The following is a 23,783-nucleotide window of genomic DNA, read 5'->3' as shown; positions in this document are numbered from 1 at the left end:
CTTTGAAAACACTATTCGCAGCAAGTGGTATCTTCTGGGACAAATAGCAGATTGTCATGAGGACAATAACAAAGGTAATCTGAGCCTATCATTGTAGGCAAGATTCAGACAAAGTTAAGCATGTTTAAGTCTCACTTGAAGAACTCTTTAAATCAAAAGTGGGGAGCCTGTGGCCTGCAAGGTGTACGCGGACTCATCTCAGTGGTCCCAGGCAGAAGGTCTTGGGTTCAATCCAGGCACCTCCTGGTATGGCTGGGAGAGACTCCTGTCTGAAATCCTGAAGAGCCACAGCCAGCCAGCATAGAAAATACTGAGCTAGGTAGAGGTAAAAGGTAAAGGTAAAGGACCCCTGGATGGTTAAGTCCAGTCAAAGGCAACTATAGGGTTATGGCGCTCATCTCACTTTCAGGCCGAGGGAGCTGTCCACAGACAGCTTTCCAGGTTATGTGGCCAGCATGACTAAACTGCTTCTGGCACAACAGGACACTGTGACGAGGGCCAGAGCACATAGAAACACCATTTACCTTTCCGCCCCAGCGGCACCTATTTATCTACTTGCACTAGTGTGCTTTTGAACTGCTAGGTTGGCAGGAGCTGGGACAGAGCAACGGGAGCTCAGTGGACTAAACCACTGAGCCTCTTGAGCTTGCTGATTGGAAGCTAGATAGACTAATGGTCTGGTCTGTGTCAGTATGAAGCAGCTTCCATGATTCCAACTTCCATCTGTCCCAACCAGAATGGCCAACTGTCAGAGACAATGGCAGTTGTAGACCATCTGCATCTTGGAGGACCACATGTTCCTGCTATAAATTTACAAAGTTTGTCCAAATGCCTTAATAAAAGACCACTAAGAATTAAAATTAATGATTGTTTGTTTTGGCTGGATCATGCCTAATTATAAATAGCAACTATTTACAGAAGACATATGCAAACTTGTCATAATTCTTTGTAGAGGGCCTTTCCCCCACTTGCCTGCAAGAATAACACAATGAATTCTGATGCACACTGCACTTTTACAATATTTTTAAAATAACAACTATCCCATCAGTTTTCCTGCATTGCAGGTGAAATATATAAATTTTCAGAGTTTTGGTGGGTTTTGCTGTAAGCAAATTTGATTGCTTAAATGACACATCTAGCGAGGTCGACAGTGCTGAATCTTTACCCTTCATACTTTAATTACATCTGTGACACTATGAACAGCAGAATTAGTCTCCATAGTGACATTTTAACAAAGTGGGCATTGTGTAAGAACTCTTCAAAAGATGAAGTTGGAAGGAGTCTGAGAAATGTCAGTGAAAATACTGTTGATAACTTCAGATATAAACAGAATAATGTCCATGCCAAGTTCTTATGGAAAACTTTAACAAATTTAATCGTTTTCCTCTGCTGTCTTAAATATTATGTAATGAGCTTGGAACAAAGATAGCTTATTGACTAAATTTGGACTGCAGGACTGCATCAAAGACTTCAAAAGCTTTCCAAAAAGCCTTTTAGTTGTTGTTCAGAATTGAAGACAGACTTTCACAATGGATTTTACTCTTGTGCATCTTTGATTTTAAAGAGTGACATTTCAAAAATATTCTTAAAACTCCTATGTGGCATGGCATCTCAAAGACAATTGATTTCAACCCAATGAAATCAATTGGGCTAACTTAAATCCTGTCAATTTCAAGGAACACCTTCTAAGTGTAACTAAGCCTAGATCCAAACCAGTTTAATTTGATCACCAGAATGAGTCACTGAGAATTACACCATTTGAGTTTGATATTTTGGAATAAGTCTTGAGAGCTTTTGAGACAAAGGCAAAGATCCAAACAACTGTGCTATCCATTCTACATGCCCAGTGGACCTTTGAATTCATGTTCATTCCAACTGCCGCTTTGATGCACACTCTCTGCTTCTGAAGTTCAGGAGAGCTTCAAAGTCCAAACATGAAACAGACAGGGCTATATGGCAGCAGTTCGAGAAGAGCAGCAAAAATTGCCACTAGGATGGCCCTTTCCACATTTCCTGATTAGGCATGGAGATCAGCCTGAATTCAGTGGAGCACCCTGACATTTCCCTTTTCTATTAATGGAACGTTCTTGGTGGAGTTATGTGCTCTCAACGAACCAAGCACTGGACATGTACTGTGTACTTCAGTATTTCCCTGTACCTTTGTGGGTGGAAATGTCCATTACGCCCACGGTTAGCTAATGTTGTTCTCTGAATTTGGTGCCAGCAGTGCAGGATGAGGATAAGGTCCTCTTATCCTCTAAGAGAGGATAAAAGGAGCAAGGCATGCAGACAAAGTGCAGTGTGATCAAAAGGGGATTTTGATCAAAAGGAGCATGAAACATAATGACATAGCTTCAGGGCTCGAAACCCATAATGGGTACATATACCTGTACTGTTCAGTAAGCTTTGTTTACCGGCTCGCTGGCAAACACACCTCTCTTTTTGGGAGCGTGGGGTGGGGCAGAGCAGAGTGGACTGTGCCAAGCCAGGAAGTATTGCTTCAGTGTTAGATAGCGGCTTTGTGTTCTTCCACCACGTGGACCGCTCAGTATGGTTAGAAAACAAGCATTTGTCGGGAAAGTTGCTTGATGCTAATGATAACAGAACTACCTCTTGGAGGCTTCCGTTCTCAGTAATAATGTTTTATTATTATGTATAACATTTCTGTACTGCTGTCCACTAACATCAAGTTACCTGGGAAAGTTCAAAAATATCATTATTGTCATTACTGTTGTTGTCATCATTATCAGTGGTGTGCGGTCAATGGACTACAGGGACTAGGCTAATCCCCTAAAGCAGTGGTTCTCAACCTGTGGGTCCCCAGATGTTGTTGGACTACAACTCCCATCATCCCTGAGCTTTGGCCTTGCTAGCTAGGGGTGATGGGAGTTGTAGTCCAACAACATCTGGGGACCCACAGGTTGAGAAAGGCTGCCCTAAAGAGTCCACTAACCCCCCAAAGCTCAACTGGCTTTGGGAAGGAGGTGGCAGGGCTTTGGCATCCTTGAAGCCTGGTGCCTCTGTCCCAAAGCCCGGGAAGCTTCTTCCCAGCTTAGGGAGGGAAGTGTGATGCTCAATTTCGTGGCGTCAGACCCCCAACTCAATCATCCTTGCAAGCTGGCACCTCTGGTCTTAACTATCCCCCTACCAAAAAATTCACTGCATGCCATGGAATCAGTCATCAGCGTAGAAGTTTAAACTGAAGTGTAACAACTAAACTCAGATGTAACATCTTAAACAAGCAGTAGGGAACCTCAGGACAGGGATGGACTGCCTAGTCCTCAAGAATTTCCCACAGGCCACACCCATGCTAGTCCTACTTAGTGCCCTCCTTTGGTGCTTTAACCAGCTGGTCTGTGATAATGCCCCTTGCTCAGCTGAATGGAGCTGTGTGCATAGAGACTTTTTGTTGCTGAGATGTAGCCTACAGTACAAAGACAAAAGTCCACTGACTTTTGCCTCTGGGCCCGCCCACTTTTTGCTCTCTAACTGTTATGTACTGAAGTTCTCACCCTGGGCCAGCAGGGGGATACTGTAGATAGTTATGCAAATGAAGGATCGAAAGTGACGTTCAGTGATTGGATAGTTTTAGAAAGTTGTTACAGTAACAAGGTACTGGAGCTAAATATAAGAAGGCTGCCTGAGCCCTTCAGCTCAGTTCAGTTCTGGCCTCAGAATAAAGAAGAGCTGTTTGAAGAATCGCTATGTCGTTTGATATGTTCACCCACAACTTGACACTAACCATCCCTACTTTTGCCTCTGGCTCCACCTACCACTGGCACAGGTTTCTCTACCCTTGACACAGACGATGGAAAAGAGGATGGTAAGAAAAGGTACCTGAGGAAAAGAGGGATGAAAAAAGAAATGTTAAGGCCCCAGATCGAACTCTAGCTGTGCACAAGTAGCCCCAAGTAACAACCACATCCTCATAGATGGGAATGTTCTCATATATATTAATACATTCTTGTTACCTTCCTGTGTGGAAGCCTGTTTCTGTGAGCAATTCTCTGTTGCTTGACCAAGGTGGAAATCTGTATTGATTTTTCTTTGTCTTTATCAAGCTATTCTGATGAGTTCATTTTGTATTTCTGACTACCATTTTTTGTTTCATTTTTAAAAATAGGTTTACTTATGAAATAGCCCCAGTATTCATTGTAATGGAGGAGATCATACTTAGAAAAATGCAAGAAATTATCGGATGGGGGGAAAGTGAAGCAGATGGCATATTTTCTCCCGGTAAGTAGATCAGAAATTATTATTCATCCAATGAGTCTTATTCAAACCCTAGAACCGACATGGATCATTTCCTGACATTTTAAAATGTGAACATTAATTTGAAGATAGACTGTGTATAGAAAGATGAATAGATACTGGCTCAAGATCACTGTAAGAACATGTTTCTTAAGGGGAGGGCAGAGAACTCCGAGAAAGTGGTATGGCTAGATTATCCAATCAAAGCTTTAAAGAGAAAGACTTTTTTCTTTTGCAGTGATCAGGTATCACACTAAGCTATGGCTTAGCTTCCTCCCAGCCTTGTTTGCTCTACTTCCCATGCCCAAGAGGAGGACATTGGATGGAAGTACCCATCCAAATATTTCTGTATGCCACTACAGCAGCTCGGATCTTATTAGCCCCAAACTGGTGAGTGAGTGAAGTCCTTAAAAAGGAGGATTGGCAACTAAAAATGATAAGATATGCAGAGCACTTCCTTCCCAATGAAGAGCTTTTATGCTAGCAAGACTAATTATAATAATAATAATTATTTATTATTTATACCCCGCCCATCTGGCTGGGTTTGCCCAGCCACTCTGGATGGCTTTCAACAAAATATTAAAATACAATAGTCTATTAAACATTAAAAGCTTCCTTAAACAGAGCTGCCTTCAGATGTCTTCTAAAAGTCTGGTAGTTGTTTTTCTCTTTGACATCTGGTGGGAGGGCATTCCACAGGGCGCCACTACCGAGAAGGCCCTCTGCCTGCTTCCCTGTAACTTCGCTTCTCGCAGTGAGGGAACCGCCAGAAGGCCCTCAGAGCTGGACCTCAGTGTCCGGGCTGAACAATGGGGTTGGAGATGCTCCTTCAGGTATACTGAACCGAGGCCGTTAGAAAGACTAAATGCTTTCCCCACTGCAGTTACCACAGGCGGATACTTGCAAATTTCTTATCGATCCTGCCTGTGTGCCTGCAATCAGGGAATACCAGACTCACTGGACCATATTCTTTTGGACTGCCCTTTGCACAGCAGACTCCGCAAACAGATGCTGAGCAAGATGTTGGACCTGGGACCCACGGCTCTGAGAAAAAGCAAAATGAGGTTCCTCCTAGAGGATAGGGACAAGGATGTTACTGCCTCAGTGGCTTCCTTTTTAAACTCCATCTTACCTGAAAGGGTAAGCACAGGGGTCAGCAAACTTTTTCAGCAGGGGGCCGGTCCACTGTTCCTCAGACCTTGTGGGGGGCCAGACTATATATTTTTTTGGGGGGGGGATGAATTCCTATGCCCCACAAATAACCCAGAGATGCATTTTAAAGAAAAGGACACATTCTACTCATGTAAAACACGCTGATTCCTAGATCGTTCGTGGGTCAGATTTAGAAGGCGATTGGGCCGGATCCAGCCTACCCATGTGTTATGTTGTATTATTCATTCCCAAAGAGACTAAGCTATTCAAGCAGATGATTAATTTCTCTCTTTGTCTTCCAGGGGGCAGCATATCAAACCTCTACAGTGTTCTAGTTGCCCGCTATAAATGTTACCCTGAGATTAAAACCAAAGGCATGGCAGCCATTCCAGACATCATTCTCTTTGTTTCTGAACATGTGAGTATGCACTCGCAATAAAGTCTGTGCTATGTTATTTGTCTGTGATATGATGCCTTTTAATGATAATCCTGTAGAGACTTGTTATATTTTAGTAAGTCTTTTTATAAGACCAGTAATAAACCTTTGTAAGCTTCTTCTCTTTTTCTTGTTGTTTAAGCTGTGTGTGTGTGTGTGTGTGTGTGTGTGTGTGTGTGTAAAATCATGCACTGCTGCTATGCTTGTCTTGCGAGAACCTCCACCCTAAGTCATATCTAACTGAAATCAATCAGTTTGCAACAAACATTTTATGTGTGCATGCAAAATATCAAAATGGGTACTCCAAATTTGCCACCAATTTGTAGTAAATTGGGGGGCCATTTCATTCCAGCCCTAGTTCTCTATTCTTTTCCATGGCTGAACTCGGGGGGGGGGGGACAAACAACCTGATTCTGCAAGTTTCAAGTAAAGATTGTGTATACTCTGTGAAGATTTGCCTGGTTCCCACATTGTGACCAAAAGAGCTCAAATTTATGCCTTGTTTCACTTGCAAAACCGGGTGGAAAGTTTTCAAATATCAGATTTTATCTTCACCCATTGATTTCAATGGAGCTTAGTCATAGCTCATTGCTGGCCTTAACTGGGCTGTGACCATTGTCAATTTCATAAAATAATGGTTGGTAACCAGAGATATCTCAAGGATGCCTTATGAGCTGGTGGCAATACTTCCCTCTGAGGAACAAAACAGCATTAGAGATGATATATGTTTTGGAATGGTTACTCTGAAACCAGCAAACACAGGAATGGGCAGTTTCACTGTGTATGATGTTCACTCTTCTCCTCAAAACAATGATTTAAGTAGTATTGTAGTTGAATTGTACTCCCCTAGATGTCAACAGATGACAAGGGCTTAAATTCCTGGCTTGTCTGTCTTTGTATTTCTTTAACATAGAAGCAATCATGAAGCAATCTTTCAGCTCTAATGTATGTTGTGAGATCTTTCCTCTATTTAACCTTTTCAACCTTACTATCTAAGAGCCATTATTCTGTAAAGAAAGCTGCAGCAGTTCTTGGGATCGGAATGGATAATGTTATTGTTGTCAAGTGTGATGAAAGGTAAGGCCTTCACCTGCTTTTTGTGCATGATTTATATATCCACTCAAGCAATTTACTTGCATTTGCAGAGATGTGTGAACCTTTTATTTCTTCATATTCTAGATTCACATATTAGGAACACTTCCCCCAAAAAACATATGTGTTGCTTTCACAATGCAGAACTGAATAATGTTTTCTGTATTTTAGGCATAATATTTGAAATAATATCTTAATTGCACATCATTCAGTGAACTGCCTGTTTAGTCGCCATATTTCAATAAGTAAAAACCAGGACACCCTGAAAGTTGCTGAGCTTTTTTTAGGAAACCACAAAAATTGTTGAGATTCTTTATGACAAACCCCAAGGTTGTTGATTTTTCAATTGACTTGCCTAAGAAAGTGCCGGCTTTTGGAAATTACGTACCCCTGGACCTCAATCGACTTTTGAAATCCTGGTTTAGTTATAGGCCCGGAGGTCTCCCTAAGCAATTGGCTTCATTTCACAATGGCTTGTGCATCCAACAGTCATGTTTTTCACAGGTCTGATAATAATTTCTCACCATTTCAAAGCATTCTGGGAAAATACAATGGTGACCACCTCAAAAAGTGGCAGACGTCAGGCGATAGCTGCCCAAATCAGCTCTGTCACTACAGCAAAAACAACGGTTAATGGTTTTTGTTAGGAAAAAACAATGAAAACAAATGAACGAATTGAAGAAAAATTCCAAAATCTGTATCAGGAGAATACTTTTAGCAGGTCAATCAAAATGGCACAAAATAACATTGGGGCTTTTCAGTTCTCCGGAACAGAATGGAAGAGACCAGGAAAAACTGCTGGTAGTGAAGTCATGGCGTCTGCATTTGGGTCACAGCTCACGTCCACAGCAAACATTTAAAGTTCATGGCTTCAGCACAGAGCTACAATTCCTAGCATTCTTTGGGGGAAGCTGTATGCTTTAATGTTTGGTGTGGGTGTGACCACAGTCTCCAGATGGAATGTGAGATAAAATAGCAGACACGAAAAGAAGGTTCTGTTAGGTGCCATACGGATTTCAGGTGCCAGCCCAAATTACAAAACTGGGGGCGGCGGGGGGGGGGGAATATTGCACACTCCCAATGTAGAGCCAAATGCCCTGTTCTTCTCTGAAGCAGTGCATTGAGTCTTGTGGGGGTTTCTTCCACTATGCAAAACTTTAGCTTGAAGGGGGAAACGGATGGTGCCCTTAATTGTTATGCATTTGGAAGGATGCACAATGAGTAATATTTAGCAAGCACTGCTGCTGCTGCTTTGTTCTTAACAGGGGGAAGATGATTCCATCTGAACTGGAGGAAAACATTATCCAAGTTAAAAAACAGGTTTGGCTTCCATCACCTTCATGTAACCTTTCAGGTCCTTGTTCTATAGCTACTCTGCTGGAATTTAATTGTATGTTTGTGATATCCCTATTGAGCTAAATTGGACTTTGGCAGGTTATTTGGAACTGGTCAGAAGGGTCTCTAGCTCCCTTGCCCCAGGCAAGTTAGCAGGTGGTTGAGAATGACTTGGTGGCTTCTCCCCATCTCTTCCTCCTCTTTGTCCTTTGCAAAGTGAAAGGGATGATGGTGAAGGAGGAGGACAGGGCTAGGGAGCTTATGGTCCTCCAGATGTTACCAGAATCCAACTCCCACCAACCCCAGCCTGTATAGCCAATGGTCTTCCCCTCAGGAGTAGGAGTCGCCACCTCTGGAGACCAATATCAAAACCTGTCATTGGCACCAGGCCTGGTGATCCTTTTTATGGTATTAAAAATATGCCACATGAAGCAGTCTCAAGCAACGACTAGAGCAGCCTTTCTCAACCTGTGGGTCCCCAGATGTTGTTGGACTACAACTCCCATCACCCCTAGCTAGCAAGGCCAGAGCTCAGGGATGATGGGAGTTGTAGTCCAACAACATCTGGGGATCCAGAGGTTGAGAACCACTGGACTAGAGAGTCTCGCTACTGGAAGCCTGCGCACAAACTTCCACCAGTGCAACGGGGTTTCCCCTGCTACTGTTGTCATAGTAGCAAGTTGAAATGCCTCCCAATTTTTAAAATATTTTAAGTGTTGAAGAACGTATGAGCTGGACAAGGAGAAAGGAATCCCAAGAGTCCTGATCTGTAGGCTGACAATCAATGATGATGATTGTGCACACAAGACAAAGAAGGAAAAAAGAATAGATTCTCCCACCTGTGATGTGTCAATTCATTTTTCCAGAATATAGGCAAAATGCCTTTGCGATGTATTGCATTGCCACTATATCCTACAGTGATGCTTGCCAAGAAAAGGAATGAATCTTACCATGCTCTGCAGCAAAGGATTATGATGTTTCACAAAAGTTGAGCTTTCTTTGGGCAGAGTTGTTGAACTTTTTAAAGTTTTGACCTCCTGGCTAGCTGCCCAGGAAAGTATAAAGACAAGAGAAGGTTTCTGACCATCCTTTTTTATTCAATATTTACACAGAGAGGCTATAGAAGCCAGCCTCTTGGATCATGGCATTGTCATGACAGAAGCTCCACCCCCTTCTCTCCCACTTCCTCATTCGTCATCATCATCACCTCCTCTACGGGTGCCTCTAAGTTCCCTCTGTCTTCAAGCTCTTTGCTCTCCTACTTTTAAGGCTTGCCAGGTTCTGGGAGATGGTGGGTCTGGAATGCTTTCTAGTGTCAATGTGTCAGCCAGCTGCTGCTCTGGATCTCCCATGATTTCCCAACTTCCCCCCTCGTCTGCCTCTGAGCTGCTGCCTCCCTTAACCCCCTGTTGTAAGTCTATACTGTCTTCTTCTTCCTCCTCCCTGGAAGGGTCAGGATGGGGAGGCCGTCTCCATCACTACTCCTTCTCTGCCCAGTCCTTGACAGCTGTTGAGCCAAAACGCAAAAAGGATGTTTCTGACAGCAGTGTTCCTGATATGTCCAGGAAATTCTGGATGTATGGCAACTTAGGTTATGACAAAGGACAAGTCCTTGTTGCATGTACACTAATACAGGCTGCCATCTTGAATATGTTTTCAGGGCAAAGTACCATTCTATGTGAGTGCCACAGCTGGGACAACTGTGTATGGAGCTTTCGATCCACTCGTTCACATAGCTGACATCTGTGAGAAGTATAACCTCTGGATGCATGTGGATGTAAGGTGGTTGTTGGCTATCTGTTCCATCTTGCTCCTGGAAGTCGAGTTTTGAAATGTTAAATGCTTGTAAAATCATTGAAATGTATAAAATTGAAAATCATAAATAATAATAATAATAATAATAATAATAATAATAATAATAAAATCTTCCAAGCAAAGAGATCAGTAGTATAGCTACTAAGTTCAGAATGTCTATAGGATTGTCTGTAGATTGGATTCTTATTCAATTACGAAATGTACTTATGATGAGTTGAAGGCAAAATTTTAATAAACGGTGTTGGTGAACGGTGGCATTCTCCCAGTAAGATAAGCGTGTGTTTCGTTTCTGATAGGCAGCATGGGGAGGCGGCCTGCTTCTGTCGAGAAGGCATTCCCACAAACTGAGCGGCATTGAAAGGTAATCACATTATGTTCTTTAAGGGTAAGCTGCAGTGAGATCAACATATTAGCCAGTCTTTCTCCTCGCTTCAGACCTCTTGCTGAAGTGCAGACTGTAAGGCCTGTCACCATAGTAATAGTGACTCATAGTAGGAGCGGAAGCGAGTTGTTGCACTGAGTTTGAGGGGGAACAGAGAATAAATCTAGAGCAGTGCCAAGTTTTATATTATGGAAGACAGGGGTGAGGAGCCTCAGTCCTGGGGGCTGAATGTGGCCCTCTCTGGCCCCCAAGACCCTTCCAAGGCCACAGCCCTCCCTACGCCCCCCCCCCAGGACCAATCTGGAGTGCTTGTGTCTGGCTACAATGTGTCCTTGAATACCACAGACTTAATCTGGATGGTCCCTGGAAAAGACCCTGATGTTGGGAAAGATGGAGGGCACAAGGAGAAGGGGACGACAGAGGACGAGATGGTTGGACAGTGTTCTTGAAGCTACCAGCATAAGTTTGACCAAACTGTGGGAGGCAGTGGAAGACAGGAGTGCCTGGCGTGCTCTGGTCCATGAGGTCACGAAGAGTCGGACACAACTAAATGACTAAACAACAACAAATCTGGATGGAAGGAGTGTGCATGCGTATGTCTGGAATCCTCTGACTTTGGCATGGCTGGAATATAGCCTCCTGTCAGGGAGCCAGCAAGGAGAGCAGGTCGTTCGCAGATCAGAGAAAGAGAGTGAAACACTAGCTGACGTACAGTTAGTTTCTTTATTAAGAAAGCAGAACAAAGAGCACATGGAGATTTCTAAGGATTGCTCCTCCCTAGATGAAGCAGTTGCCCGGATTGGCTTGTAACTCCCTCTCCACACTCACTCCTTCTGTGTCAGGCCCCTCCCTCCATCTACGGTGACCCCCAAGGGACCCTCTCTGTGTCTGCCTAGCTCTGTGCTCTGTGGTATGCAGCAGATGCCTTGTTTTGAGCATGGGGGGTGGCTGCAGGCTGTCAGAGAAGGAGTCAGAGTAGCTCCGTGGTGGACCCACCAAGTCTGATTTCTGTTCCTGTCCTGTTTCCTCCTCTTCATCATCCTCCAAGCTCCCAGCCTCCAGTACTTCCCAGCTCTTCCCTTCCTGTGTGGTCTGGCTGGTTCCCCACCACCAGGATCCTGGGTCCAAACCCTTTCCTTCTGCACTTTCCCTGGGGGGCTCTTGGCTAGGTGGCTTCCTCATCCAGCCAGTCCCTGACACATCTTCTACAAAGAGTTCCACCTGTTCCCCTGCCCACCTTTTGCCTCCCTTTGCCCCACTGCTATCCACCCCCCCCCAAAAAAGTTGGCTGAACAAGACCCCTCCTCCCCTGATGTAAGAGACCTACAAGTTTATTTGCACTCTGTTCCCTGTTGGCATAATTTCATACAATTTTTTTTTTGCTGCAGCAAATGCTGCGTCCCCATTCTCTCAAAAGTCCTGCTGACTTTTCATTTTGCTTCCCCCGCCTCCCGCTCCCCATTCTCCTGTCAAGTTGCTTTGATGATAAACCTTGTGGATCAAAGTTGCTGATATGAACATCTCTATAAAGTATTATTAGGTCGGTGACTTCATCGCTAATGCTTCCAACTAATATTTATGTGTGCGTTTATATGCTTCAGAGTATACGACCCATTTCAAACCTGGCATATTCATTATCTTTTAATTTTCTTCTTTACCTAGGGCTAATTCTGTCACATGGAATCCTCACAAGCTGATGGGAGTTCCGCTGCAGTGCTCTGCTTTCTTAGTCCGTGAGAAGGTAACACCCACCCCTTTCCTACCATGGACAGAGTTGAATATCTCAGGGCAGACACAGGATCCCAGACCAGTTTTCAATGCCGCTTCTTTAAGAAGGAGTTAAGTTCCACACAAGCATGACTAGATTTGCTGTCTGATGCTGGGATGTGACTCCTGTTGCACATGATGGGACTTGCTTTGGAGAAAACATGCGTATGACTGGGTTGTAAAGTGCATTTAGTTGTCTGCATCTGGAGAGCACCAGATTGAGGAAGGCTGTGCTAGGCTATATATCTGCAGGTGATGTACACATAACAATGTGTGAAATGCCAAGCTGAATGCAGTCCATCAGCTATGTAGTGTAGCCTGCTAGATGGTGGCTGTGTGCAGAGGCAAGGATTTTGAAGTATCCAGCAGGCCACAATATGTGGGAGTGGACTGCATTCAGCTTGGTGGGTCACAAGTTGTACTGAGACAGTTTGAGTTGATCTCTTTGACAGGAACACACTGGCTGGGGCAACCCAGCCAGATCGGCGGGTCACAAATATGATGATGATGATGATGATGATGATGAATACTTGGGCTGTATCCAGACTAACTCAGTCATTCTTATTTAATAATATTTATATACTACTTGATTGTTAAAAAACCAAAAACCTCAAAGTTAGGCATCCCCAACCTTCGGCCCTCCAGATGTTTTGGACTACAGTTCCCATCATCCCTGACCACTGGTCCTGTTAGCTAGGGATCATGGGAGTTGTAGGCCAAAACATCTGGAGGGCCGCAGGTTGGGGATGCCTGCTCAAAGTGTTTTACAAAAGGGATGAGACAATAAAAGTATACATAAAAAACCAGATTGTGGTGGTCCTGATGGCCTTGGCCAACTAGATGACACACTGAGGGGTTGGCCGAGCAAATAGATGGGGGGGGCAGATGCAACAGAAGCCTGCCTCCCACAGGTCCACTTCCCATGCCCTGCCCCTGAGGCTGCTGTGGATTGACCCATTTGAATGGGCAGGTTTGGAAGGAACCCATGAGCCTCCACGAAGGCCGAGAGGGACAGGGACAAACAGCTAAGATGCTGTGTCTCATCTGGGGGAAGAGGAGGCACCACATTAGGCTGCAAACGCTGCTCATTGGAAGTGGCTGGTTTTTTGCAATACAATTTTTAATCAATTTTTTTGCAACATTTTCACAATAATCTTCATATCAAGTAATTTCATTGTTTCATAAATAGACTTTGCACCCCGTCTCTACCATGTTTTTACTCAAACCTTTTCTGCTGCATTATATCTTGATCAATTACAAAAAATTTCTCTACTACCGTGACCTTATCATTTTTCTTCCACTGCTTTTATCTCGAATCCTGCCTGCAATTTCATTCGACTATAGTTAAAACAGCTATTTAAAGCACTGAAATCATCGCTGAAATCAGTGATAAGCTAAAAATATATATTAAAACACATGTAAACATTCTGCACATCCGGGGGGAGGCATGTCTGAAGCAGTTACGGAAAAGAGTGCAGTGAAGACACCTGCTTGATGTCAATAGGGAGTTCCACATTGTGAGTGTGGAAGATCAATTTCTTACAAATCCAGAGTATTAACTGCATCTGCAACAGTGCCAGATCCACAGACTGAGTGGGCATATATGGGGAAAGGTGATCTCACTGGTAGAGTCTCATGCTGTAGTCCCACTGAAATCAGTTGTATCTAAGTTAATTGTGACTAAGTTATGCCATTTACTTCAATGGGGCTAAAACATGACCATTGTCATCATGCCCAGCTTGTGGATTTCCCTTAGCCATCTGGCTGACAATTGTGGAGATCAGGATGCCAGGCCAGATGTGATTAGAGAGATCTGTTTCAGCAGAGTTCTTCTTTATGTTCCCTGCATATCATGTTCAGGAAAATCTCTCAGAGCAGGTTCTACAAAATCATTAAAATGTCAATAAATTATGTTTACTTCCTGTCACTGAATTGTTTTAAATGTGAAGGTGATTTCAGATGCAGCATTATCTTAACAATTCTATCCCTCCGCTAGGGTCTTCTCCAAGCCTGTAATCAGCTCTGCGCCGGATATCTCTTCCAACCAGACAAACAGTATGACACAGCTTACGACACTGGGGACAAGGCGATCCAGTGCGGCCGGCATGTTGACGTATTCAAGCTGTGGCTAATGTGGAGAGCTAAGGTAGGAAACATCTTGCAGGGATGGGAGGAAGTCGCTGAGATATATTGCATAACAATGACGTTATCATGATGAATCTGAAGCCATGGAAGGGAGGGAGAGTTAGGGAGAGCAGGGGAACTGCAGGTAAAGTGAGGTTGCCAAACCCACAAAACTCTTCTATATTGATGCTCCCAGGGCTTTTTTTCAGCTGGAACTCACTGGAACTCAGTTCTGGCATGTCTCATGTGGGCACCGTTGCCATTCTAAGAGAATAAGGGAGGTGTTCATGGTGCGTTCTGGCATTTCTTTTTGTAGAAAAATAGCACTGGATGCACCTGCTAAGGAACATCTGCCACAGAGTGATGCATTAGTTTCTGAGGGATATTCCAAAGGACATGTTTTCTTCTGCTCCAGAGGGTAGAAACTGAAGCAGTGGATTCAAATTACAAGAAAGGAGAATCTGGCTAAACCAAACAATTAAACCCCTGTGTTGCAAACAAATATCAGTAATATCCAAAGGCAACATGATGACATGATGATGTTGCTGGACTCCAGCTCCCATTGGCCCTGGTCAGCATGCCCAATGGTCAAGAATTGTAGGAATTGTAGTCCAGGTACATTTGGAGGGCTACAGGTTCCCCATCTCTGAATTAGACAATATGTGTGCTGCCTACAGGGAAGAGCTGAAAGTCAAAGGTAGTGCAACTGCTTTGCATGCAGAAGGTCCCAGGTTCATCTCTGGTATCTTCAGGTGGGGCTGTCTTAAACCCTGGAGAGCCACCTCCAGCCAAGTGTAGACATTTAGTGAGCTTGATGGACCAAGCCTCTGCATGATGTCACAGAATCATAGAATTGTAGACTTGGAAAGGGTCCCAATGGCTATCTAGTGCAATCCCATGCAGCACAGGAATCACAACTAAAGAATCCCTGGCAGATGGCCATCCAGCTTCTGTTTAATAATTTCAGTGAAGGAGTTTACCATCTTCCGAGGTAGTCCATTCCACTGTTGGAATTCCTTCCTAATGTTTAATAATATCCAAAGGCAACACGATGACCAAGTACAACAATGCGATGTCAATATAAACTCTTTATATAATCTATACAGAACATTGAACAATATGAAATACATGAAATATGCACTCTCTGCAAAACCAAATAAACAGAAATCTTCTAAATCTCTGAGTCACAAAATATGCACTCTTGATGGATTCTCTTGAAAACATAGAACCAAATAAACATAAGTCTTATAGGTCTCTGAAAGTCTTCGTGGGCTATGCAAGTCTCTGAGAGAAGCAACCATATAGAGTGGCTACATAACTTTATGACCACTGCTCCATAGCAATTGTTGTTATACAATTCCATTCACCATATAGATGGGTTTATGAAGCATTTCTGTATCCTTCTGCTGTGCTGAAGAAGAATTCTACGAAACAGTGGGTATATCCAGAATCACTGTTCACTACGTCTGTTTGCGGACAACTTTGGCAGCGTTGGACGTCATACAACAAAGCTTTATGGCTTGTTTTCACCAGATTAGCATCTGACCCATTGCTTTTCTCAGAGACTTGCATAGCCCACAAAGACTTTCAGAGACCTATAAGACTTATGTTTATTTGGTTCTATGTTTTCAAGAGAATCCATCAAGAGTGCATATTTTGTGACTCAGAGATTTAGAAGATTTCTGTTTATTTGGTTTTGCAGAGAGTGCATATTTCATGTATTTCATATTGTTCAATGTTCTGTATAGATTATATAAAGAGTTTATATTGACATCGCATTGTTGTACTTGGTCATCGTGTTGCCTTTGGATATTATTAAACATTAGGAAGGACTTCCAACAGTGGAATGGATTACCTCGGAAGATGGCAAACTCCTTCATTGAAAATTTTAAACAGAAGTTGGATGGCCATCTGCCAGGGATTCTTTAGTTGTGATTCCTGTGCTGCATGGGATTGCACTAGATAGCCATTAGGACCCTTTCCAAGTCTACAATTCTATGATTCTGTGACGTCATGCAGAGGCTTGGTCCATCAAGCTCACTAATGTCTACACTTGGCTGGAGGTGGCTCTCCAGGGTTTAAGACAGCCCCACCTGAAGATACCAGAGATGAACCTGGGACCTTCTGCATGCAAAGCAGTTGCACTACCTTTGACTTTCAGCTCTTCCCTGTAGGCAGCACACATATTGTCTAATTCAGAGATGGGGAACCTGTAGCCCTCCAAATGTACCTGGACTACAATTCCTACAATTCTTGACCATTGGGCATGCTGACTAGGGCCAATGGGAGCTGGAGTCCAGCAACATCTGAAGGGCTGCAGGTTTGTTGTGGATTTCTGCTATACCTGTAGATTTACTGGCCTTTCCATCCTTTAAATAGTATGACACAGTCTAGATGCAAAGTGAACTCTCTCAGTTTGTCTCTTTCCCTCCACTGATATCTTACAGGGCACGCGAGGATTTGAAACGCTTATCAACAGATTTCTAGAACTTGCAGAATACCTTTACAAGGAACTGAAGACAAGAAAGAACTATGAGCTTGTGTTTGATGCCGAGGTAAGTATTGAACAAGGAGAGTACTACTGGATTACGTATTGATCCTGGCATCCTGCATCAAATTTAATTATTACTAATAAACAAACAGACCAACACACAACCCAATAGGAGTGACTGCCTCTAGCTTGTGGCATGTGCTTCTCGAGCTACTTCTGTTTCCCGTTTTCCAGAGCCATTTTGTTTACTAAGTTCCACTCATCTGGCCATGTACATGACTCTGTGTACGAGGCAATTCTATTCAAGTGATTGTTTCAAAAAGTATATTTAAACTTTGTGCATCATGTTGGGCTTTTGGCAAAGTGGAGAAGTGATGATCAATGTCTCTGTGCTATCTGTCAATCAATCAATCAATCAATCAATCAATCAATCAATGGATTGGAAACCTGTGATCCTCCAGATGTTGGGCTACAACTGCCACTTTCCCTGACCATTGATCATGCTGGATGAAGCTGGTGGGTGTTGGAGTCTAATAGGGTTGCCATATGTACTCTTTTTCTAGGACACATCCTCTTTTCCACAATGAGAGTCATCACAGAGATCCATAATTAAAAGTAGACTTCAAGTATGGCAAATTCAGCACCGAATTAGGGCTGCAGTGAATTCAGCCTGTCATAACCCACAACCCTTGCAGTTCGTAGATGAAGACTCTGGTGTGGATGAGGTTCAAGCCACTTCCTTGATGGGAGAAACTTATTCAAAGGATGTATCTCCTATGCTGTCTCTGCCTCTCTAGCTTCACAGAAGTCAAGGACTAGAAGATGATAAGTTGAGGGCCTTTTTATCCAGCCAGCCAGCTCCTCCATGGAGGCAGAGCTTTATCACTGGTTATCCTGTACATAAAGCTTCATTGAGCTTCCTTGGGTTCTAGCTCCCTGCAGAGGTGGCATCTATTGTAGCAGCCTTAGTAGGGCCTCTGGGAGCTGTCCAAGGTACCATCTGCTTTCTTTGTCAATAGAAACTACCAGTTTCCCCTGTGAGCTTTGAATGTCAAAGCATTTCATGCTCAGACCCACAAATTCAGCTGAAATACGTGTCTGGGTTGAGTTTATTCTTGGCTGAGACCCTATTTATGACTGAATTTGGTCAACCTTGGGCAAGTCACTAACTCTCAGCCTCAGCTACCTCACAAGGTTCTGGTGAGGATAAAACAGAGAGATCTACATACTCCACATTGAGCTCCTTGAAGGAAAGGTGGACTATATTTGCAACAAATAAATGAATACTTTTGTATAAATTAGAATTCTGACTTTTCAGACATTGTACTGAGAGTGCTGGCAGTTGTCATTTGACAAACTGATTTTATCGAACTATTTGTGTGACATATTTGCTAATAAATCTGGCTTCCCAATAGTCATCTCACTTGGGGTTTGGGTACATTTAAATGATTTATTTTCGCTTTTTAAAGCCAACTCTTTCCCAGAGACCAGGCTTATATTATACTGGGATGAATTTAGATTTCACAGTAACATACCACTGACTCTTGTAGGACTTTTTTTGAGTAATGATCGTTTTGCAACTGCCAGCTAGATTATGAAGCATCTCTGGGTCTTTTTATATATATGGAGTCTTACTAAACATTGGCTTCCATGTTAATTTTGTGCAAGGAAATTGTGAAAACCAAGATTTGCTCCTTCAGATTCTGGAATCTTTTTGAAATATTTTATATATTAAAAGCTCAGGGAGAATCATTGGGCTTAGGTTTGCTTCACATTCGCACACAGTAAGCATTTGTGAGTGAATTGCGCTAGAGAAGTTGCTGAAAAGGAATTGCAAAGTTTAGAATCTGTCCAGGTGGGTTTAATAAATGGAAACATTTGTTGAAAATAGACATTGGCATTTTGTAATTTGTATTTTATTTTGTTTGTCTAAGCCTGAACTCACCAATGTGTGTTTCTGGTACATCCCACCCAGCCTTCGAAAGATCCCAAAGGGACCAGAGAGAGAAAAAAGACTACATCAGGTAGAATTTCTCATGCAAACCTTTTTGTCAGTCACAAAAAGTGTGTACAGAAATAGGAACACCAATGCTGTTGTTGTTAAGATCTGTTGCAGACCCCAATTTCTTTCATCTACACACCAGAACTAGGGATGAGAAAACTTGTCCATTTCTAACCTGTGGCAGTTTTGCATATTCTTTTTATCCATAATTCCATTCTGCTGCATTTCCACATCAATCTGCAATTTTAGGGAGAAAGTCTCACAGGAATATTAAGGCGCAGTTCTCTTAAAACACATATTTAAATGTGTTTTGGTGCATTCTTCAACCCTGAAACTCTTGGATGCTGATTCCTAGAGACTGGTTCCCTCCTGCTGCTGCCCGTGGCTTAGTCCTGAGAGTGTCCTAGCTGTTGTGCTTATTACAGTGGTGCCTCGCAAGACGAAATTAATTCGTTCCGCAAGTTTTTTCGTCTTGCGAGTTTTTCGTCTTGCGAAGCACGGTTTCCCATAGGAATGCATTGAAAATCAATCAATGCGTTCCTATGGAAACCGCCTTCAGACCAGGTCCGGGGACAGTCTGTCCCCCGACCTCTTCTGAAGCCTGGGGGGGGGACAAGGGCTTTTCTTCCCACCCCCAGCATTTTAAAAAACCCCGGGACAGCAGAGGACTTCTCCGCTGTCCCGGGTTTTTTTAAAATGCTGGCAGGCGGCAGCGAAGGCTTCGCTGCCGCCCGCCAGCATTTTAAGATCGCCCCAGACAGCAGACTTCTCCGCTGTCCTGGGGCGATTTTAAAGCCCCCGGGAAGGCAGGCGGGGGGGAGCAAAGACTTTCGCCCCCCCGCCTGCCTTCAAAAGCCGTCCGGGATAGCGGAGAAAGCGCTGTGTTTCTCCGCTCTCTCGGGAAGGCAGGCAGGGGGGAGCAAAGACTTTTGCCCCCCGCCGGCCTTCAGAAGAGGTCCAGGACCCCTTCTGAAGGCCAGCGGGGGGGGGGGCGAAAGTCTTTGCTCCCCCCCGCCTGCCTTCAAAAGCCGTCCGGGATAGCGGGAAGCGCTTCCCTGCTATCCCGGACCGCTTTTAAAATGCTGGCGGTGGGGAGCAAAGCCTTTCGGCCCCCGCCGGCCTTCCTGGACCTCTTCTGAAGGCCGGGGGGGGGGAAAGGCTTTGCTCCCCACCGCCAGCATTTAAAAGAGGTCCCCGAAGATTTCCCTATGGGCTTTCTTCTTGCGAAGCAAGCCCATAGGGAAATTTGTCTTGTGAAGCGCCTCGAAAAACGGAAAACCCTTTCGTCTTGCGGGTTTTCCGTCTTGCAAGGCATTCGTCTTGCGGGGCACCACTGTACATCTTTGGAAGTTTTAGCCAATCATACTACAGCACCAGTGACTAGATACCCTTTTAAAAGGGCTGTTCATAATTGTCTCATAATGTAAGCCCTTTCTTTGCATTTGTTTCCAATACCTGTATTTATTTTATTTAGAGAAATTTATAAAATGCTGAATCAAAGAGCTCTCTTAAGAGGCATACGTAGTAAAATTGTACCTAAAACACAGCAAAAACCCACATATACATAAAAATAGCTATTGTTGAAAGCATTGTTCAAAGCATTGAGAAACCAGTAAAACTTTGGAAACAAAAATAGTTCAATAGATTACACGTGGGTGTACGTTTGCTGAAAAAATTGTTCAGCTGTCATCTAAAACAAAATAATAATAATAATAATAATAATAATAATAATAATAATAATAATAATAATAAGTTTATAACCCACCCATCTCCCATCTGGCTGGGTTCCCCCAGCCACTCTGGGCAGCTCCTAATCGGATATTAAAAACACAATACAGCATTAAACATTAAAAACTTGCCTGAACAGGATAGTTGTTTATTTCCTTGACATCTGATGGGAGGGTGTTTCACAGGGCAAGCACCACTACTGAGAAGGCCCTCTGCCTGGTTCCCTGTAACCTCACTTCTCACAGTGAGGGAACAGCTAGAAGGCCCTCGGTGCTAGATCTCAGTGTCCGGGCTGAATGATGGTGATGGAGACGCTCCTTCAGGTATACTGAATTTAGAGAGGATGCCTGCCAAATATTAAAAGCACCTGATAAATCTCTTCTTCTGATTGATCCAGTGTGGTGTAGTGGTTAATAGCAGTAGACTCGTAATCTGGTGAACCGGGTTCGTATCTCCGCTCCTCCACATGCAGCTGCTGGGTGACCTTGGGCTGGTCACCCTTCTTTGACGTTTCTCAGCCTCACTCACCTCACAGAGTATTTGTTGTGGGGAAGGAAGGGAAAGGAGAATGTTAGCTGCTTTGAGACTCCTTTGGGTAGAGATAAAGCAGGATATCAAATCCAAACTACTACTACTACTACTCTTCTTCTTCTTCTTCTTCTTCTTCTTCTTCTTCTTCTTCTTCTTCTTCTTTCACATGTCCAATGAGTTCCATCCTTTCTTTAAAACCAAACATTACAGTATCATATCTACTCTGCTACAGATCCAGCCTATTGCTACTGCCTATTTATGGAACTAGTTCCTAAATTATTCCAAAACATAATTGCAACTTTTTTTATATATATCCATGTCTAGGTTGCTCCAAAGATAAAAGCGAGGATGATAGAAGAAGGTACTACAATGGTTAGTTATCAGCCTCACGGGAACCATGTGAATTTTTTCCGAATGGTCTTCTCTAACCCAGCAACCAAGAAATCAGATGTTGATTTTCTCTTGGAAGAAATTGAAAGGCTTGGGAAGGATTTGTGACAGCTGGCCCATAAATCTCAAAAAGTGGGGACCAACATTTCATTGGTGTAGTGGATCCTGTTCAAAGTTTTGTCACTGTTGTTCTGATGACCTTGGGTGCATATTGAGGTTCTTCAAAATAGGAACAAACCATGGTTAGAAGCTGCTCATCTTTAAAACTATCTTCAAATACAAGATCTATTAATGTAGCATTTAAAGAAGGGGTGGGTAGATGATAGACTAGTAGATATCCCATATCTCTGACTTCAGTTGTCTAACAGAATACAGTGGTACTTCGGGTTACATACGCTTCAGGTTACATACGCTTCAGGTTACAGACTCCGCTAACCCAGAAATAGTGCTTCAGGTTAAGAACTTTGCTTCAGGTTGAGAACAGAAATCGTGCTGTGGCAGTGCGGCGGTAACGGGAGGCCCCATTAGCTAAAGCGGTGCTTCAGGTTAAGAACAGTTTCAGGTTTAGTACAGACCTCCGGAATGAATTAAGTACTTAACCCGAGGTACCACTGTATCAGCACTTTTTAGTTGGTGCATTTTAAGCTTGCCTAAGGTCTGTGAAAAGGGTGTGGCAAGAGAGAGATAACTTAAGCTGAATCCCAAGCTTTGGCAGCTCAGGCATGTGGCTTGGCAACCTGCCCCAAAGCTGATGTAACTTAAACACTATATAAGAGGTTTGTTTTGCCTCTGCCAGGCCAGCTCTGCCAGCAGTAGCCATGCTTTGGATGTGGCATAGCTTTCTTTATATCAGCTTAACTCACACCAGCTTGCTTTACACCACCTTCTTGGGCAGAGGATTGCTCCCTTAGGATTTGTCTATTAAATCCTATTTCTCAGATTTGGAATGCTGCTTTCCTTATGAAGACAAGAGGAGGCCATGTATCATTTTCTTAGAATTAATAGGCCCAAGTCCAGGCAGATAGAGCTAGATCTACACACACAAAATATGGCGCACTTTTCATTGCCTTTGATTTGAACCAAATGGACCAGGTCACAATGGACCAACAGATGCAAGCCTGCTTTCTTATACGATGGCAGCCCTAAGCAAAGCAAGCATCACAAGTAAAAAACATATTTCTTTCTTCTGCCTGTAAGATCCATAGGGATGATTTTTATTTTTTGATGTCGGAATAAATCCTTCATATTTATTAGGAAATTATATTTGTGTTGTGTTGAAAAGGGGCATTACTATCAGGGACATTGACAGGGATCTCAATAAGCACAGAGTAATAGATTATTAGCTGAAGTTATATGGATTTAATGTACATAATCCAGAATAGGTTGAACAGCATTGCAGCAATATTGTCATTGTATTATGAATGCTAAATAAATTAATAAACGCACAAGCGATTTCCCAATTATGTAAAACGTGGTTGATTTCTATGAATTATGTACATGAAACATGCATGTTAAGACAGAGGATTCTTGTTTTCATCTAGGTATGTCTCCTGTTCATTTGGTGTTAGCTAGGAAAGAGTGTGGAACTTATATAATTGAAGGCCAGGAATCCTATCCCTCCAGCGGGGAGACAAGGCAGCTAGAGCTGCCCATTTTTTGTTCCAAAAATACTTGGTTCTTCTGCTGTTTCAGTGCGGCCCTCAGGGGGATCTGGCGAACCAGAGCAGCGCACGGGAACACTGTTTACCTTCCCGCCAGAGCAGTCCCTATTTATCTACTTGCACTTTGACGTGCTTTTGAATTTCTAGGTTGGCAGGAGCTGGGACCGAGCAATGAGAGCTCAGCCCGTCGTGGGGATTCGAACCGCTGACCTTCTGATCAGCAAGTCCTAGGCTCTGTGGTTTAACCCACAGCGCCACCCGCGTCCCTTAGTCAGCTTCATAGGGTGATTTTAACTAGAAAGATACTCTGTGCTTTAAACTGATGTCCAGTATGGCTATTCTTCATTTTAAAATATCAGCAGGCCCTATTCACATACTTCCCACTTGCCCGGTTTGACATGAATAACCGGAGCCCTACTACCAGTTGGAGTAAGCATGAGTGGACTAAATTTGTCAGTGGTCTGACTCAGTATAACTTGGATGTTGGTTTCTTAAGAGAGGTGATGCTCAGCCAGCTCAGTCCCTTATGGTGGGCTCCCTTGGCTCTACTAGATTATGTGATTCTTCACATTTGAGTGGGATCAGAAGGATTGCAGATACAGCAGGAGGACTTGAGCTGGATAATC

At 43.4% G+C, this 23,783-nt stretch overlaps 1 protein-coding gene across 2 annotated transcripts in view; it reads left to right on the top strand.

Annotated features, from left to right (window-relative positions):
* Positions 1 to 21,694, top strand: part of LOC309348035 (glutamate decarboxylase 1-like) — a 28,483-nt gene extending 6,789 nt beyond the window's left edge. Inside the window, exons 6-16 of one of the 2 annotated variants that reach the window (XM_081873078.1) lie at positions 4,124 to 4,236; positions 5,706 to 5,821; positions 6,837 to 6,916; positions 8,197 to 8,251; positions 9,927 to 10,043; positions 10,378 to 10,442; positions 12,126 to 12,204; positions 14,227 to 14,376; positions 16,802 to 16,909; positions 18,821 to 18,869; positions 21,431 to 21,694. In XM_081873078.1, coding sequence (XP_081729204.1) covers positions 4,124 to 4,236; positions 5,706 to 5,821; positions 6,837 to 6,916; positions 8,197 to 8,251; positions 9,927 to 10,043; positions 10,378 to 10,442; positions 12,126 to 12,204; positions 14,227 to 14,376; positions 16,802 to 16,909; positions 18,821 to 18,869; positions 21,431 to 21,483 — 985 coding nt within the window. In that variant the 3' untranslated portion in view covers positions 21,484 to 21,694. Of the gene's footprint in view, positions 1 to 4,123; positions 4,237 to 5,705; positions 5,822 to 6,836; positions 6,917 to 8,196; positions 8,252 to 9,926; positions 10,044 to 10,377; positions 10,443 to 12,125; positions 12,205 to 14,226; positions 14,377 to 16,801; positions 16,910 to 18,779; positions 18,870 to 21,430 lie in introns of both variants that reach the window. The other variant, XM_081873077.1, reaches the window with a different exon arrangement.
* Positions 21,695 to 23,783: the final 2,089 nt, after the last annotated feature.

This window comes from Podarcis erhardii (assembly GCF_964252035.2).
Source record: "Podarcis erhardii genome assembly, chromosome: 8".
NCBI classification, from domain to species: domain Eukaryota; kingdom Metazoa; phylum Chordata; class Lepidosauria; order Squamata; family Lacertidae; genus Podarcis; species Podarcis erhardii.
The sequence above is the reverse complement of the archived record's forward strand: the minus strand, read 5'-3'. Positions and strand labels throughout refer to the sequence as shown.